At 36.6% G+C, this 16,351-nt stretch overlaps 1 protein-coding gene across 2 annotated transcripts in view; it reads left to right on the top strand.

Annotated features, from left to right (window-relative positions):
- LOC145109300 (putative receptor-like protein kinase At5g59700) overlaps positions 1-11,236 on the top strand; it is a 37,159-nt gene extending 25,923 nt beyond the window's left edge. The window contains exons 4-5 of one of the 2 annotated variants that reach the window (XM_079046451.1): positions 8,847-8,976; positions 11,055-11,236. In XM_079046451.1, the coding sequence (XP_078902577.1) occupies positions 8,847-8,976; positions 11,055-11,176 (252 nt within the window). In that variant the 3' untranslated portion in view covers positions 11,177-11,236. Of the gene's footprint in view, positions 1-7,888; positions 7,980-8,846; positions 8,977-11,054 lie in introns of those variants that run through there. The other variant, XM_079046457.1, reaches the window with a different exon arrangement.
- The last annotated feature ends 5,115 nt before the right edge of the window (positions 11,237-16,351 follow it).

The raw sequence follows: 16,351 nt of genomic DNA, 5'->3' as shown, positions 1-16,351 counted from the left end.
ACTACCTTCCACATCTATCCTTAGGTTCCTTAAAGATAACCCTAAATCCTCCAAGTTACTTCCCTATCACTATAGAAAATCTCTAGCAAAGCAAGGCTTACTGCACCAAATTACCTCTAGGTTCTCCTAGGAATACCATCACACCACTCTCTGCCATAAACTGTAGAAGGAACTTCCTCCAACACCATCTAAATAGCTCACAAATGCAATTACATATCATTGACACCAGATAACTCTTTGACTGATAGTTCTCACACTACACCGGTTGGACTCAAACGAGTGTTGCGTAATAGGATTAAACCTAAACTTCTAAAATTATATAATCCTAGTAATATGTAACTTAACGCACTCGCTTACCAGTTAGCTGATATTAATGAGAACTCCTAAAAGCATAAAGCAAGCAACATTCGAGCATTGAGTAATCTGAATTAAAGGATAACCTAAACAGGCCATCCTATCAAGTAACTCATCCAATAATAGTATGCAAGTCTACAAGCTCAAACAGTAGGCATATAAAGGCATCTCTCCTAGAATTCTATCATGAAATTCTGAGCAGATTCTTAGCCCTAATCTAGCATGTGATTCACAAATTCTCAATTCACAACATATCACATAGAACACGTATGGGTATTTTGGGAAAACTTGCTTGAGATAGGTCGATTGCATGCACCACACCCATTTCTTTTATTAGAAAATCCTTTAATAAAACATTTATTTAAAAAAAAAGATCTACCAAACCCTTAGTTTGAGTTCAGACACTCGAGAGTATGCCTGAATCCCTCAAACCAAGGCTCTGATACCAGCTTGTAACGTCCCAAAAATTTCTGACCAAAAATTTCATTTTTGTTTTAATAACACCATTAACCAAACATATTTATAAAAATCATAAGGGAAATCAGAGTATGTCAATAATCATCAAAAAGTACATCAGGATCAAATAAAGAGGAAAATCATGGTGTGTGCGATACGATTATCCCGAGCTCTTCCCCTTCGAATCAGAAGTACTTGAAATATAAACTAAAAACCGTAAGCATAAAGCTTAGTGAGTTCCTCAAAATACCACATACCATACATAAATTTCAGCTCAAGGCTGTACCAGGTTTGTCTCACCCCCGGGTCTATTTCACCTGCGAGTCTATTTCAACTCACATGACAGCTCAAGGCTATACCATGTCTATTTCAACTCAAGGCTATACATGCGAGTCTATTTCACCCCCGGATCTATTTCACCCCCGAGTCTATTTCAACTCAATCGGTAATTTTCAACTGTATGGGTCTATTTCACCCCACATACATATAGCAAACAAGCATACATGCATACAACAAGAGTCACAAATACAAAAAACACATACAATGCTAGCATCCTATAGTATAGTACTCAAACTCACCTCGATCCACTGAGAAACAAATAGATGCTCGACCTGCTGAACCAGAGAATCCCCACACTAATCAATCAAATAATACCTAAATTAATAATTAGGTCTTAAACCATAACCGGGAACCTAATTCATGAAACCCGACTCCGTAGGGTAAAAGGCCACTTTACGCTTTCCCTTAAATGGCCCAAATAACCGTGACCCAACCCAAAAGCACCTAAATCCCAAAATGGCCCAACCTTCTAAGCTCATAGTTGGGAGTACGTTGAGCGTACCCAACTCGCATGCCCCATATACTCACACTGACCAGATTATGGGGTTCGAACCGAGTACGCACAGCATACATAGAAGTACATCCGATATACTGCTCAGTAAACCAATCTCATATGGATGGCTTAATCCCTTAAGTCCCTTTCGTCCAAATTTCAGATCTACTCTAAAACAAGGTCTTAATCCATAAAGTCAGAAGCTTTAAGTTTATGCATGGCTTAGTAAGCCCCAAAACCCAATTTTAACAATTTACCCTCATGAAATGAACATCAACCCTTACATGGTTGACTTCAACCCATAAAGATACCATATTTATGCACAAGGGACCTAAAACACACTAAGATCTACCATCCTAAGCTTCTAAAGTAGCTTATACTCACAAGAAACAACTCAAGGGACCAAAATATGCCAAGAACTCCAAACTATCCAGATCTAAGAGATGAATCAACAAGGTTGCAACTTTATACCTTCTGAGAGTTGCGAAGATGATGAAGATTCTGGATCTTTAAGCTCCACTCAAACCAATGCTTGGTCACCAAGCTCATACTTCTTCACAATGCACAAAAACACCAAAATTTTACCACTAGAGCTCAAGAACACACAAGGAAATGCTAGGGTTTCGTGTGGAGTCTTTAGAGGGAAGGTGGCTGATGAGGGGGCAGCCGCAAGGACCATACCGACATTTAAATAGGGGCCAAACCCTAAAAATTAGGGTTTGTGGTCTGCTTACGTACGCGTGGCGTATGTATGGGTACAACCAGCGTACGCCACCAATCCCCGTGACCAACTTAAGGGAGTACGACCATCATACTCCATGTTACGCCCAACGTAACAGGGACCAAAATGCAAACCTTTTGAAACTAAATCCAAATATTGAAGAGTAGATGAAACTCGATCGTTACAAGAAGAATCTGAATATGAACACATAACCAACACCCTCGTACATCTTCCAATACTTACCATAATAACCGCAACTCCATTGACCTCCCAAGTAAGTATCCATAGTTTGTAATCTCTTGGCTGCCAAGGGTTCCTGAACCTATACCTGCTCTCTAGTTTTTTGTTAGAACTCCAGTCTGGACTCTAGAACCATATGCATAATCTTCATCAGAGACACCCCGCTCCTTTCTAAATCGGGTTGTAAACTCATCCACGTCATGGTCTCCATCTCAGTCGTAGTATCAGACTGAGTGATCATATCTCAACAACGTTTTGTTGCATGATGTAACATGTCAATAATGAACATAAACTTGTCCTCCATGACAATAATTAGTATGGAAGGCACCCTCCGTTTCCTATACTTATCGTTACTAAGAACCTGGTCCTTCCTCCCTCGAATACGGGAGCTTGATACAAAGCATGTCTTAGTACATATAATTTTTTAGCTATAGGCTGTCTAGCCCAACATGAGTTGCAATCCTCATGTCGATCCTATCTATCACTTTCTCTTAAAATCTTGTGACCCAAGCTGGCACCACCTCAAATAAGACCCTCGAGACTTCAGAGTCATCCAACTTACACAAGTCTGCATTACTTGGACCCGCTCCATCATAGCTACAAGGATCTGAACCAAAACCGTTGTCCTTCTGCCTAGCCATAACCATACCACCGATAAAAATGGAAGCATGGTACAAACAAAACATAGTTCTATCCCATCCTATCTACCCATGCCGTAGTAACTTTTTGACCCCTCTTGATCTACTTACGTATCATGTGCTTCAGGTAGTACATATCATACTACCTTCCACACCTATTTGTATTCATCCCAAGAGTTGTTCCAAAGTGCTCCCAAGTCACCACACATGACCACTACTAGGCGTTGTAGCATACATACATGTGCCCTAAATGAGTTCATGTTACTACTCTTTTTGGACTCTACATCTAGGATTCTTCCCACCCTTGCACTTTTTCCACTAGAAATCTCTGCTAATGTCGATAGTCGCCTTGTGAATGCAAGTCATACATAATCAAGGATCTGGTAGATGGTGTACTAAGTGATTCTATCCTAAGCCCAAAACTAGACAAGGAATAGAAAGTGAGGGTATCTTCCTAACCAATGCATCCTTTCGTTTCACTATTGAATTAAGCAACTAATACTAAAATTTAAATTTTCTTTTCAAATTAACCCTAATAAATACTTTTAAAAATAAGTTTAAATTAACTATAAATATAACCCCTGAATCAGCATTGAATCAAACTTTGATTCGACTCCTATTTCTCCAATTTCATATCATTCCAGATTCTAGAAGTTGATATGGAGAGAAATAGAGCATCGTCTATAGCCATTTGTTAAAAAACCAAATGATTTTGTGTGCTTGTTTTGTTTTACAAGGTCAAACCCCAAACCCATTACTATCTATCCACTTGGTATCATACACCAAAACTTGAATAAAAACATCAATTATATCAGGATCTTTTCACTTGGTCTCTAGGTAACTCAAAAAGATAAATCTCTATGTATATAACATGATAGATATCAGGGTTCTTCTTTTGTTATGTGTAAAAAACATTATTAGACCCTAAACCATTTGTTATCTACTAACATCAACACACCATTTTCACCATTAAAAGATATATCCTCATTTCTATAAGATACCCAAAACGTCATCTTATAATACCTATTGTCATTTATATCATGTGAAGTCAGAACATCACTTTGACTATTTTAAATTTAATTTAATCAACTTTTGACTTTATTTGTAATGTAATCGTTAGGCGGTAGTCTAACGGTCGACTAGGTCAAAGGATTAAATGATATAGGCATGGATTAATATACGCCTAGAGTGGGACCCTGAATTATAACAGAAATTTAAAAAATGAATATTAAATATATCCTAATAAAACAAATAAATAATCATAAAAATTGACATATTCAAGTGTTTTAATATTTAAGTCATGTAACATCATAATGTTTAGACTAATCGAGTACCTATTTGACAATTTTTATTTGTACATCATTATACTTTAGATTGGGTGTGGGCAACGTGTTATTACATGTTATCACACACAAAATGTCCACCTCATCACCATAGTCACATTTTTTTTGTGTTATAACACCCAATGTGGAAATGGACAACACCAAATAACATGTGATAACACATACCATTTTCTGTTTTCTTTTGATGTTTTTAATTTCTATTTTTCTAATTTGTTATATTTTTTTTAAATTATGTCATAATATTTTTAAAAAACAAATAAATTAATAAAACATAATTAAATTAAATATTTAATTAAACATACCATTTTAAAAATAAAAACGACATTACAAAGGAAGAAAAAAACATTGACCGAAAACATACGATAGTCCTAATAATTTAAAAAAACATAAAATGGTACACTCTTCTTTGCCTAAATATCTCTGCTCGATCTTTGCCTTCATTTTTCGGAGCCTTCCGCTCGTCTCGGTGACATATTATCCTCGGTAGTTTGAGGAATTGTCAAATCCTTCGTCATTTGATCTTCCTTGGCTTCTCGATGAAGGAACTTCAAATGCTCATGTTGCAACTCGTATCTTTTAAATACGTTTTTGTTGTGGGCATCAAAATTTTGTTTCATTTCCGCTTGCTCTCGAAATCTACTTTCGCTTTCCTCCGCATGTCGTTGAGCCCGCCTCGTTTTGTCGCGACCTATCGTTCATCGAGGCGGGGAGATCTCTTCGATGTCGTTGAGGTCGTCCAATAGCTCATCCGTGTCCACATTGAGGTCGATGTTCGTGCGTGTGTCCGAAACCTCGACCGAACCCGAGTCGCGAGACCTCCTGGATTGTTGTTCCGAAAATGTGTCCGTTTTATTCCATTTTGGGTCTTCCTTAAATCATCAAAATCGGTCGCATCACTTTGCTTGTGCGATTAAAGTTTGTTAAATTGAACTTGGTGCACTTCCTGCTTAATTGAGTCCACTTGCTACTCAACATATCGTGATTGCGATAATTTTCATCATTCTTCAAAATAGTCTGAAATTTTCCGATCACAACTTCCCAAAAAAGCGACTTTTCTCATATCGTTTCCCTGAGTTGGATTTTTTGATGTCCCGTGCCACGACACCGCCAACATGTATTCTTCCTCCGCAGTCCATCATGTTGGAGATTCTTCTTCCGAATGCTCCACCGTGACCGCTTTCCCTTTCCTTCTTGCTCTCCCTTTGTTTGTCGTTTTTTTCAGACTCCCTCCCTCGCTTGCCTCTCGGGAACCGTTTCTTGCATGGGTGGTGATTGTGTGGTGTTTTGTTGCATGGTAGTGAATGTGTTGAAAAAGTTTTATGGAAGGGTTGTAGGGAATTGTGGTGGGGGTAAAGCGAGATTGAAAAAGTTGTCTGAAATTGGAAATTGCGTTGTGATTTAGGAGTTGAGGATGTTCGCGCACACCTCATATTGTGCAAAACCGAGAGGATGAGATGTGTTTGTGTTTGGAGGAGGAGTGTTGGAGTTTTTATCCATAATGTGTTGTGTGTACATAATGAACTGAGAAATGAATGTATGTAAAAAATGAAGTGAAAATGTATATATATGGTGAGTAAAAATTGAATTTTTTTTTTTAACATTTTGACCGTTTTTCAACGGATCTTTTTTTGACCGTTACCAAAAAAATGGAGTGTTTCATCCCGTTGCCACACTAACGAGCATTAACGTAACGCCAAAAAACGGGGACCGGGGCGGTGTTCCGCACGTTATATTGGCGTTATTGGGTTGCCACGTGGGAAAAACGACAACCCTCGCTGCCCATACCGAATCGTCTTAGTTATCGATTATCATAGTTTAACTAATCAAAGACTTATTTTGAAATTTTTGACCATCTGATCAAATCCATTTGATCGGCTTGGACCGCAAAGACCACCAATGATCATCTAGGACCGCCAAGGACCTACACCAATTAATTGGATCAATTAGTATTTATCGTAGATAGTAAGAGCTCGGCTAGTTTATAAACAAATTTTCAAACAAACACTGTGTGTAAGTAACTATAGCATTACACAAATAAGAAGTATGACAAGCACAAGATACCAAGAACCCTCTAAAAGTCAACTCCTAGGATAGATATCATGTTCCAAATATGATACACTCCTAAGGGCGGATTTGAAATATGTATGTATCGTCATGTGCTATTAATGTTCTTTAACAAGTTGGTTTCGAAAATAAAGGGTTGATACAAATATATTTTGGGCCAATGAAAAGGGAAAAAATGAAGCCCCTCAAAGGCACAAATTTCATAATCTCTTATTAATTTATAAAAAATAATTTTTTTTTAACATTCTTAGATACAAAATCATTAATAACAATATAAAATATAAATAGTAAATATTACAAAAAACATAATATCAGAATTGTTGGAGTTACTATTGTTCATTTATTATTATTATTATTATTATTATTATTATTATTTGTTTTTTTCACTTAATACTTCAAAACACACTGTACCAACAATAACCAAAAAATAACACCAAACTAAAACCCAAATAAAATAAATACTAATGGAAAAACACATATCCAAATTGTCACTCATTATCATAACTAAAAAAAATAAGAAACTACAAACATATGGCAATTGACATATCACATTATCATTTAATCAAAAACTTAGAAATCCATTGTAGTATATTTTCATGACGAGTCATTAAAAATTTAGCTATTAAAATAAAATCAATTTTATATGAACATTAAAATCAGTTCACATTTACAATAAAAAATCTATTCACAACCCAAACACACTTAAGTTCTTATTCATATTAAACATAAAATCAATTCACATGTTCAAATTTCATAATTCCAAATAAATGCATAATAAAAACTCCACAACCATTATAAATTTAAAGTTTCTAATTCAACAACTAATAGTCAATATATTAAATATTGAAGACACTTATTAAATAGACAAAAATTAAACAAGAAAATTTATGTAAAAAAATCAATCATTCAATTATATATATATATATATATATATATATATATATATATATATATATATATATATATATATATAAAGGTGCTGTTTGGTTCGCAGAATGTTGCTGAAGAATTTGAATTGGAATTGGAAAATGAATCTGTCAGGAATTTGAATCCAATTCCATATGTTGTTTGGTTGGCAGGAAATGGAATTGGAATTAATTCCAATTTTTGTTTGGTTCACATGAAATGTAATTGGAATTCATGTAAAATGACATAATTACCATTTTTTGCATGTTTTTCTTAATTTTACCTTGTTTTCTAACTTATATGTAAATATACATTATGAAAATTATAAAAACAGTAAAATTTCGGCGGTGATGGTGGCGGTGATGGTGGTGGCGATGGTGGTCGTGGCATTGATTGTAGTAGCGGAAGTGGTGGTGGTGGGTGGTCGTTGCAACGGAGGTGGTGGGTGGTGGTCATGGCGACGGTGATGGTGGGTGGTGGTGGCGGTGGTGGGTGGTGGTCATGGCGATGGTTGTGGTGGTCGGTGGTGGTGGCGGCGGTCGTTGCAACGGAGGCGATGGTAGTGGCTATGGTGGCAGCAAAGGTGGTGGTGGTGGACTGGTGGTGGCGGTGGTGGTGGTGGCGGCGGTGGTGGCGGTGGTGGTGGACTGGTGGTGGTGGTGGTGGTCATTGGTCGGTGGGGCGGTAGCGGTGGTGGTGGACTGGTGGTGGCGGAGGTGGTGGTGGCGGCGGTGGTGGTGGTGGTGGCGGCGGTGGTGGTGGTGGCGAAAGTGGTGGCGGTGGTGGTGGCGGCGGCGGTGGTGGTGGTGGCGGCGGCGGTGGTGGTGGTGGCGGCGGTGGTGGACTGGTGGTGACGGCGGCGGTGGTGGTGGCGGACTGGTGGTGGTGGCGGTGGCGGTGGTGGTGGTGGTGGTGGCGGTGGTAGCGGCGGTGGTGGTGGTCAATGATAGTGGTGGTGGTGGTGGTAGTGGTGGTGGGTTTTTTGATAAGTACAAGAGGTATTTTTGTAATCTGTCACTTTCCTTCATGAGAAGGAATGTTTTCCATCCAACTTTGGAAGGAATTCACTTTCCTCCATATGGTGGAAAGTTTATTTCATTTAGGAATCCTTTTCCCTTCTCTAAGTCCAACCAAACACATGAATTCGAGGGAATTGGAATCCTTTTCCCTCGAATTCCATTCCTTTCCTGCCAACCAAACGCACCCTTAGAATCTCTCTTTTCCCTCTCATATTTGTATGTCTCCTAAAATGAAAACATAAAACATAAACCCTCTTGATCACACTTTTACAGGCGGGAACAAATACTTCTACTTCGCCTACTCTTTCCGTTTCTATAGGTCGTGGACACGTGGCCCCACGTGGCCAAAGTATTCTTAGTGGACACAGAGATAGCCAAGGTGATCAAAGATCTCGTGCTCAAGGTATAATATAATTTTTTTTTTGTTTTTAATTAGTTGCGAGACTTGTATATTATACAGATTGATTAAAACAAATTTTAAATAGAAATGATTAAATGAGTTTATATGAATTTGAAATATGATATAAGTGAAAATTCTGAGAAAAAAACATACAAAAAATAAATAAATTAAAATTAAGTGTTTAGTTGTCAGACCCGTGTACTAAACGAGATGATTATAACAAAATGTTAAAGAAAAAAATTTAAACTGTAAATTTATTTAAAACTGAAATTTAAATTAAAATTTAAAATTTAAAATTAATAGTCATTATTGTTGGTTTAATTTATTGAAACTAAATTAATGATATATTGGAAATGAAAAATAAAGTACATGACAATTGGAAAATAAATATATCTCAAAATTATAACAAAATGACATGTGGTCAATTGAATGAGAGAAAAACATGTGACAAAATTATTCTTATTTATTAGGTAGACTAGTTGTGAGACTCATGTATTACATGAGTTAATTTAAAAAAAAGTTAAATATAAAAGTTAAAATATTTGAGAATATTGAATTTATAAGAAAATATGAAAAACAATTAATTATTATAATGGAAATATTTTTTTATCTTTTAAATTTAAACAAATAATTTAAATAAAGAAAAGAAACTAATGAGCTTTAATTTTGAGAATTTTGAAATTAAAAAATAAGTTTATTAAATGAAATTAATATCAATTTATTATTACATTTATTGCAATTATTACATTAAAATATTATGTGGAATTTAATAAAAAAAACTCATAAAATGACATGTGGAAAAAAATTAATTCAAAATAACCACAAAATGATATTTGACAAATTCAATGAGAGCGTGACAAGTGACAAAAAAACCTTTATTTATTAGAGAGGATTTGTTTCTTTAAATTGTTAATATACTAGTTTATAACCCGTGAGAACTACGGTTTTAAAAATAATTAAACTTTCATATTAAAAAATCAAAACTATTAATAAATTATTTTAAATAAATTAATACTTAAAATATATATTTTTAGTTATATAAAATTATAATCGTTGATTTAAATAAATATGTGAAGTTACATCATCTTATAATTAATATTAATTTTATTTTATTTTTTAATCTAATGTTATTAATTTAATGTAATTAGAGTGAAAAATTTAAAATGGAGAATCTATTATAAATTTAATGTAATTAGATTGAGAAGTTTAAAATTTGAAATTTGAAATTGATAATTAATAGGTTGATAAATTGCATGATAAGTGACATATAATATTAATAAGAAGTTCTAATAGTATGACACTTGTCAATAGAAGAATAAACCTATTCATTTATTAGAACAGTGATGATTAGAATGATGTGTTGATTTTTTACCGATTTGGCTGGAATCGTGATGTAAACAGCAAAAATTATCACCTATTGTTAACATGAATGATTATTCCATTGTTAGGTACTTGTTATTTTTTTTTTTGTTGTTTTTGGATTTTATTTTATATTTTATTTACCATCTTAAATACATAATGGTTGGGATATAAATATATATTATATAAGTAAAGAGGGACCTGATGTAATAAATTGTTGTTGGATGCTAATTTACGTACCTATTAATTGATTTTCATCCCATGTAGATCATATTAGTGATGTTTAAGAATTACTTTGTTCCTTTGATTTTTTATAAAGTTCATAACATGGTAATTACTTAATAATTCGTTGAGTATTTGTTTGTTTAATTTTTAAGTAAATGTCGTGTTCATGTATGATTTATATTGCTAAAATTTTGTTTCTAAGTCTTATGAAATCATAGAAATAGGAACAAATACAAATATATTTAGTAGTAGTATAAGTATTTATGCATATATGTGTATAATGCACATAACATATATATATATATATATATATATATATATATATATATATATATATATATATATATATATATATATAAAAGGGTAAGGGTATATTGCAAGTAAAATATTCATTAATAATTAAAATGACACTGTTGTGGTTTTTCATTTCTATATGAATATAATTATTTTCGTTTGGATATTAATTTGTTGTTTTTTTTGTTTATTTATTGTAACAGAGAAAAAAAAGGACAACGACGGTAATGAATTTTCATATGTTGAAAGGACATCGCAATCCCCGTTTTATATTCTTATTTTTTTGTTGCTAATTATTTCCTCTGAATTATTTAGATATTTATGAATATATAAGTGTTGTATTACCAAATAATCACTTTCTTCTATAAAGTATTTCACTTGTTTATATATATATATATATATATATATATATATATATATATATATATATATATATATATATATATATATATATATATATATATATATATGAAAAAGTTCAATAGAGAACCATAATTATTGGTTTTTCAAGGAACCAAAACTATTTTTTAATTTCTAGAGCTTATTCTTTATCGAAAAAAAAATCTAAAAATATCTAAATTCATATATTAATATTGTGAATGTGAAAAATATTTTTCGGATTCATCGTGTGAATCCGGATTCACATTGTGAATTTGACGTAAAAAAAAAAAAATTCGAATTTGATATCACTGGAAAAAGGATAAAAGGTTATGAATTTCTGTATTTTTAGTTTTTTTTTTGATAAAAAATAAGTTCTAAAAGTTGAAAAAAAGATTGGTTCCTTGATTAATTATGGTTTTCTATTGAACATCACCGTATATATATATATATATATATATATATATATATATATATATATATATATATATATATATATATATATAAATTTAATTTAATTTTTCTTTGAAACTTTTATCCTCATAAATGTTTTAAACATTTATGAGTATAATGTTATTAATTTACAAATATATTTGTCAATCATTCACGCATCTCATAAAAATATTGATTTTTTTTTTTGAGGTTATTAAAAAATATTTTTATATTCCGTAAATAAAAATAGAAAAAAAAGTGAATTGCTTTTTTAGGAAATTATGATTTAATCTTAATTCGCTATAATTTAGATTAAATAAAAAATTACTAATTTACATTTACAAAACGATTGGTCCTAAATAATTTTTATTGAAACATCCATAAAATTAATGAAAAATTTAAACTTTTAAAACAACTCATAAATCATCATTATCTACAAAATAATTTTCAAAGCATGTTTAATATCGGAGTTTTCCCAAAATCATAAAACAAAACATGAGGAGGTGCACGATCACGCATTCGCCTTCCCGCGATCCTCTGAGGTACCTGAAACATAATCCAAAACTGTAAGCCCATAGCTTAGTGAGTCCCCCCAAAATACCAACACACAACAAATAACACATAAACAATAACAACATGTAATGGGTCCATAACTAACAGATTGGATTACCCCTGAGCCCACCACATAAGTCTGACTTGCCCTCGGCCCATAGCTTACGTCTGGCTTGCTCCCCGACCAGAGCAATCCTCGGACTGAATGCCACTAAGCCCTCAGTACGAGTCTGACATGCCCTTCTCGGCCTTCAGCTCGTATCTGGAATGCTCATGAGCCCTCAGTATGAGTCTGACATGCCCTCCCCAGCCCTCAGCTCATATCTGGATTGCTCCAGGGTTTGTTGGCCACCGCACGGAGCAGTACAACCTCAACCCAACCCACACAATATGTCGACATATAACAAATAATAACATACACAGATAATCAGATAGTATCACAGGTAGTCCTACAGATCTACCAGACTAGCATATCAAAACTAGCATGCATATTTATTCCATACTCAACATATCAATGGATATTAGGTTATCTAACCAATGGGCCGACCTTGGTTCCTTCGACCCGTAAGTACAGTGAGGAAAACTCACCTCGCAAACTAGACAGAATTGATGAGGCCCAACTTCGAATCTCAGCTCTCTACACAATACCTACATCCACCAAGTGATCAATTCCATTCAAATCCCGAAATACCCAAAATTCCCTCCAAGTCAAACTTGGTCAAACATGGTCAAACTCAAAGTCAACTGGTCAAACCCACTAAAACAACTGAGTCAACCCAACCGAGTCAACTCAACGAGGGCTGACTCATGCGAGTACGCGAGGCGTAACCCAAAGCTACGCTAAGCGTACGCGAAGCCTCACATTGACCAGCTTACAGGGTGGCTGACCGAGTACGTGGGGCGTACTCCTACCTACGCGGAGCGTAACCTCGCACACCACAAAGCCGCATTAAGTGCTTAATGGATTTAGCACTTAAGCCCATACTTCAGATCTACGGTCCAAATGCACCTTAGAGTCATAAAGTCTCCAACTTTATGACTTTGCACATCCATAAAGTCCTTAAAACAAGGTCTTAATCCATTAAGACCTTCTACAAGATGCATGAGACAATTCTAGCCATTGGGACCTCATTTTTATGGGTTAGGACCCTTCCTAGGGTCTAGACGGACAACTCAAAATGACAATAACCAAACATGCATAGAATGGGACCTTTGGGACAAGAAAAGAAACATAAAACTTCCAAAAATGGGATCTAACAAACAAGACATCAAGGTATAGATTTATACCTTCCGGAGCTTCACAAAAGGGAAAAGATCCCAGATCCACAAGCTTGCTTCCACTTCAAGGCTTCTTGATGCAACTTCTCCTTCTTCTAACACACCAAAAACACACTATTGGGCTTAAAACACACTCTAAGGGGCTAGGGTTTTGCAAGAACGTCTCAAAGGATGTGGAGGCTGAAAATGTGGAGAAAAATGAGCCATAAGGATGCTTAAATACCACTCAAACCCTAAAATTTAGGGTTTCCTCCAGACATTAGTACGCCCAGAATACATAAGTGTACTCCTAGCGTACTAGGGCGCGCCCTAGTACGCTCAACGTACCCTCATGTACGCTTAGCCTACTCCTCCTGCCCAAAATTACAATATTGCCACTAGGGCTTCAAGGCACCTTCTCTTGGACTTAGCGACCAAAATGTCATATAATAAAATTATAGGGATGAATTTAGAAGTACCTGAACCTCAGGGTGTGACAATTCTCCCTCACTTGAACTAGACTTCGTCCTCGAAGTTTGTTGCGGTGAATAAATCCGGATAATGCTCCTTCATCTCAGCCTCCGGATCCCAGGTCCACTCGGAGCCCCTCCAGTGCTGCCACCGTAACTTTACCAAAGGTACCTCCTTCCTACATAAAAACTTTACCTTCCATTCCAGAATATCTACCGGCCTCTCAACATAGTTCAGGCGCTTATCAACCTGAATATCATCCAATGAAACCACCACATCCTCATCCAATATGCACTTTCGCACCCGCGAAACATGGAAAGTGCTGTGAAGAACCTTACCAACCCTGGAGATCACTCGAAACAGCCCAATATACCGGGGACCCAATTTTCCCCTCTTACTGAAACGTATCACACCTTTCCAAGGTGCGACCTTCTGTAACACCATGTCGCCGACCTGTAACTCCAACTCGGATCAGCGTCGGTCGTCATAGCTATTCTGCCGACTTTGAGCAGTCTGCAACCTCTGTCTGATCTGCTGAATCATCTCTGTGGTCTGAAGGTCCACTTCGGTCCGCCCCCATAACCTTATGACCAACCACGCCCCAACAAACCGGGGTACGACATCTCCGCCCATACAAGAGCTCAAAAGGCAGAGCACCAATGTTGGGCTGATAACTATTGTTATAGGAGAACCCTAAAAGAGGTAGGTAGGAGTCCAATATCCCACCAGTATCATCCGTTCACTTTGGCCGTCGGTCTGCAGATGATAAACAGTGCTGAAGTGCGACCTCGTGCCCAGTTCCTCATGGAACTTCTTCGAAAAACGGGAGGTGAACTGAACATCACAGTCTAAAACAATGGAGACAGGAACCCCATGGCGAGAAACGATCTTGCGAACATACACATCGACCAACTTCTTGGCCGAGGAACTCTCCTGAATCGCCAGAAAGTGGGCACTCTTGGTCAATTGATCCATGATGACCCATATAGTATCAAAACCCTTTGCCGTCTTCGGCAACTTGGTGATGAAGTCCATCGAAATCTGCTCCCATTTATACATGGGAACCTCCAGAGGCTACAGCTTGCCATGCGGCCTCTGATGTTCAGCCTTGACCATCCTGTAGGTCATGTATCTCTCCAAATACCAGACTATCTCTCTCTACATACACGACCACGAATAGCTCAATCTCAAATCCTGGTACATCTTGGTGGCCTCCTGATGAATAGAAAAGCGAGATTTATGAGCCTCCTCAAACACAATCTGTTTGACCCCGCCAAACATCGGAAGCTAGACCCGACCATGTCGGGTCAACAATCCACGACTATCCGATACAAATATGACAATCTCACCCCTGATCCTCTCTTTCTTCCAATTCTCTTCCCGAACACCCTCAGCCCGAGCCTCCCTGATCAATCCCAAAAGCGGCGAATCTACTGATATCCTCATACACGATACCCCAACTGAAGGTCTAGCCGACTTGCGGCTCAAAGCATCCGCTACTACATTCACTTTACCCGGATGGTAAAGAATCTCACAGGCATAATCCTTGACTACGTCTAGCCAGCTACGCTACCTCATGTTCAGGTTCGGTTGATCCATAATATGCTTCAAACTCTTTTGATCCGTGTAGATAGTACAACGAACACCATAAAGATAGTGCCTCCAAATCTTGAGGGCAAAAACCACTGCCCCCAACTCCAGATCATGCGTGGGATATCACATCTTATGCGACTTCAGCTGCCGCGAAGCATACGCTATCAACCATCCTCTCTGCATGAGGACCGCCCCCAAACCAGTGATGGATGCATCACATAACACCACAAAATCCTCAATTCCCTCTGGGAGGGTCAAAACCGGGGCCTCGCATAATCTCTGCTGAAGGGTCTCAAATGTTGATTGCTGCTCAGGGCCCCATCAGAAATCCACCCTACCTCATCAGACGAGTGAGGGGTACTGCAATCTTGGAGAAATCTTGAATGAATCTCCAATAGTACCCTTCCAAACCCAAGAAACTCCTGATATCCGAGGGAGATTTTGGAACCTCCCACTACATCACGGCCTCGATCTTGGTCGGATCGACCAATATCCCATCCTGGTTAACGAGGTGTCCAAGGAACTGAACCTCTCGTAACCAAAACTTGCACTTTGAGTACTTAGCATAAAGCCATTTTCTCCTCAAAACCCCCCGAAGCTCACGAAGATGCTCCTCATGCTGCTCTCTAGTATTGGAATACACCAAGATATCATCAATGAACATAATAACGGAATGATCTAGCATCGTCCTGCATACTCGATTCATCAAATCCATGAATACTGTAGGCGCATTGGTGAGTCCAAATGGCATCACCAAGAACTCGTAAAGCCTATAACGAGTCTGGAACGCAGTCTTCTCCACGTCCTCCTCTCTCAC

This window comes from Lactuca virosa, chromosome 1 (assembly GCF_052849685.1).
Source record: "Lactuca virosa cultivar CGN04683 chromosome 1, Lactuca_virosa_CGN04683_v6, whole genome shotgun sequence".
Taxonomy (NCBI): domain Eukaryota; kingdom Viridiplantae; phylum Streptophyta; class Magnoliopsida; order Asterales; family Asteraceae; genus Lactuca; species Lactuca virosa.
The sequence above is the reverse complement of the archived record's forward strand: the minus strand, read 5'-3'. Positions and strand labels throughout refer to the sequence as shown.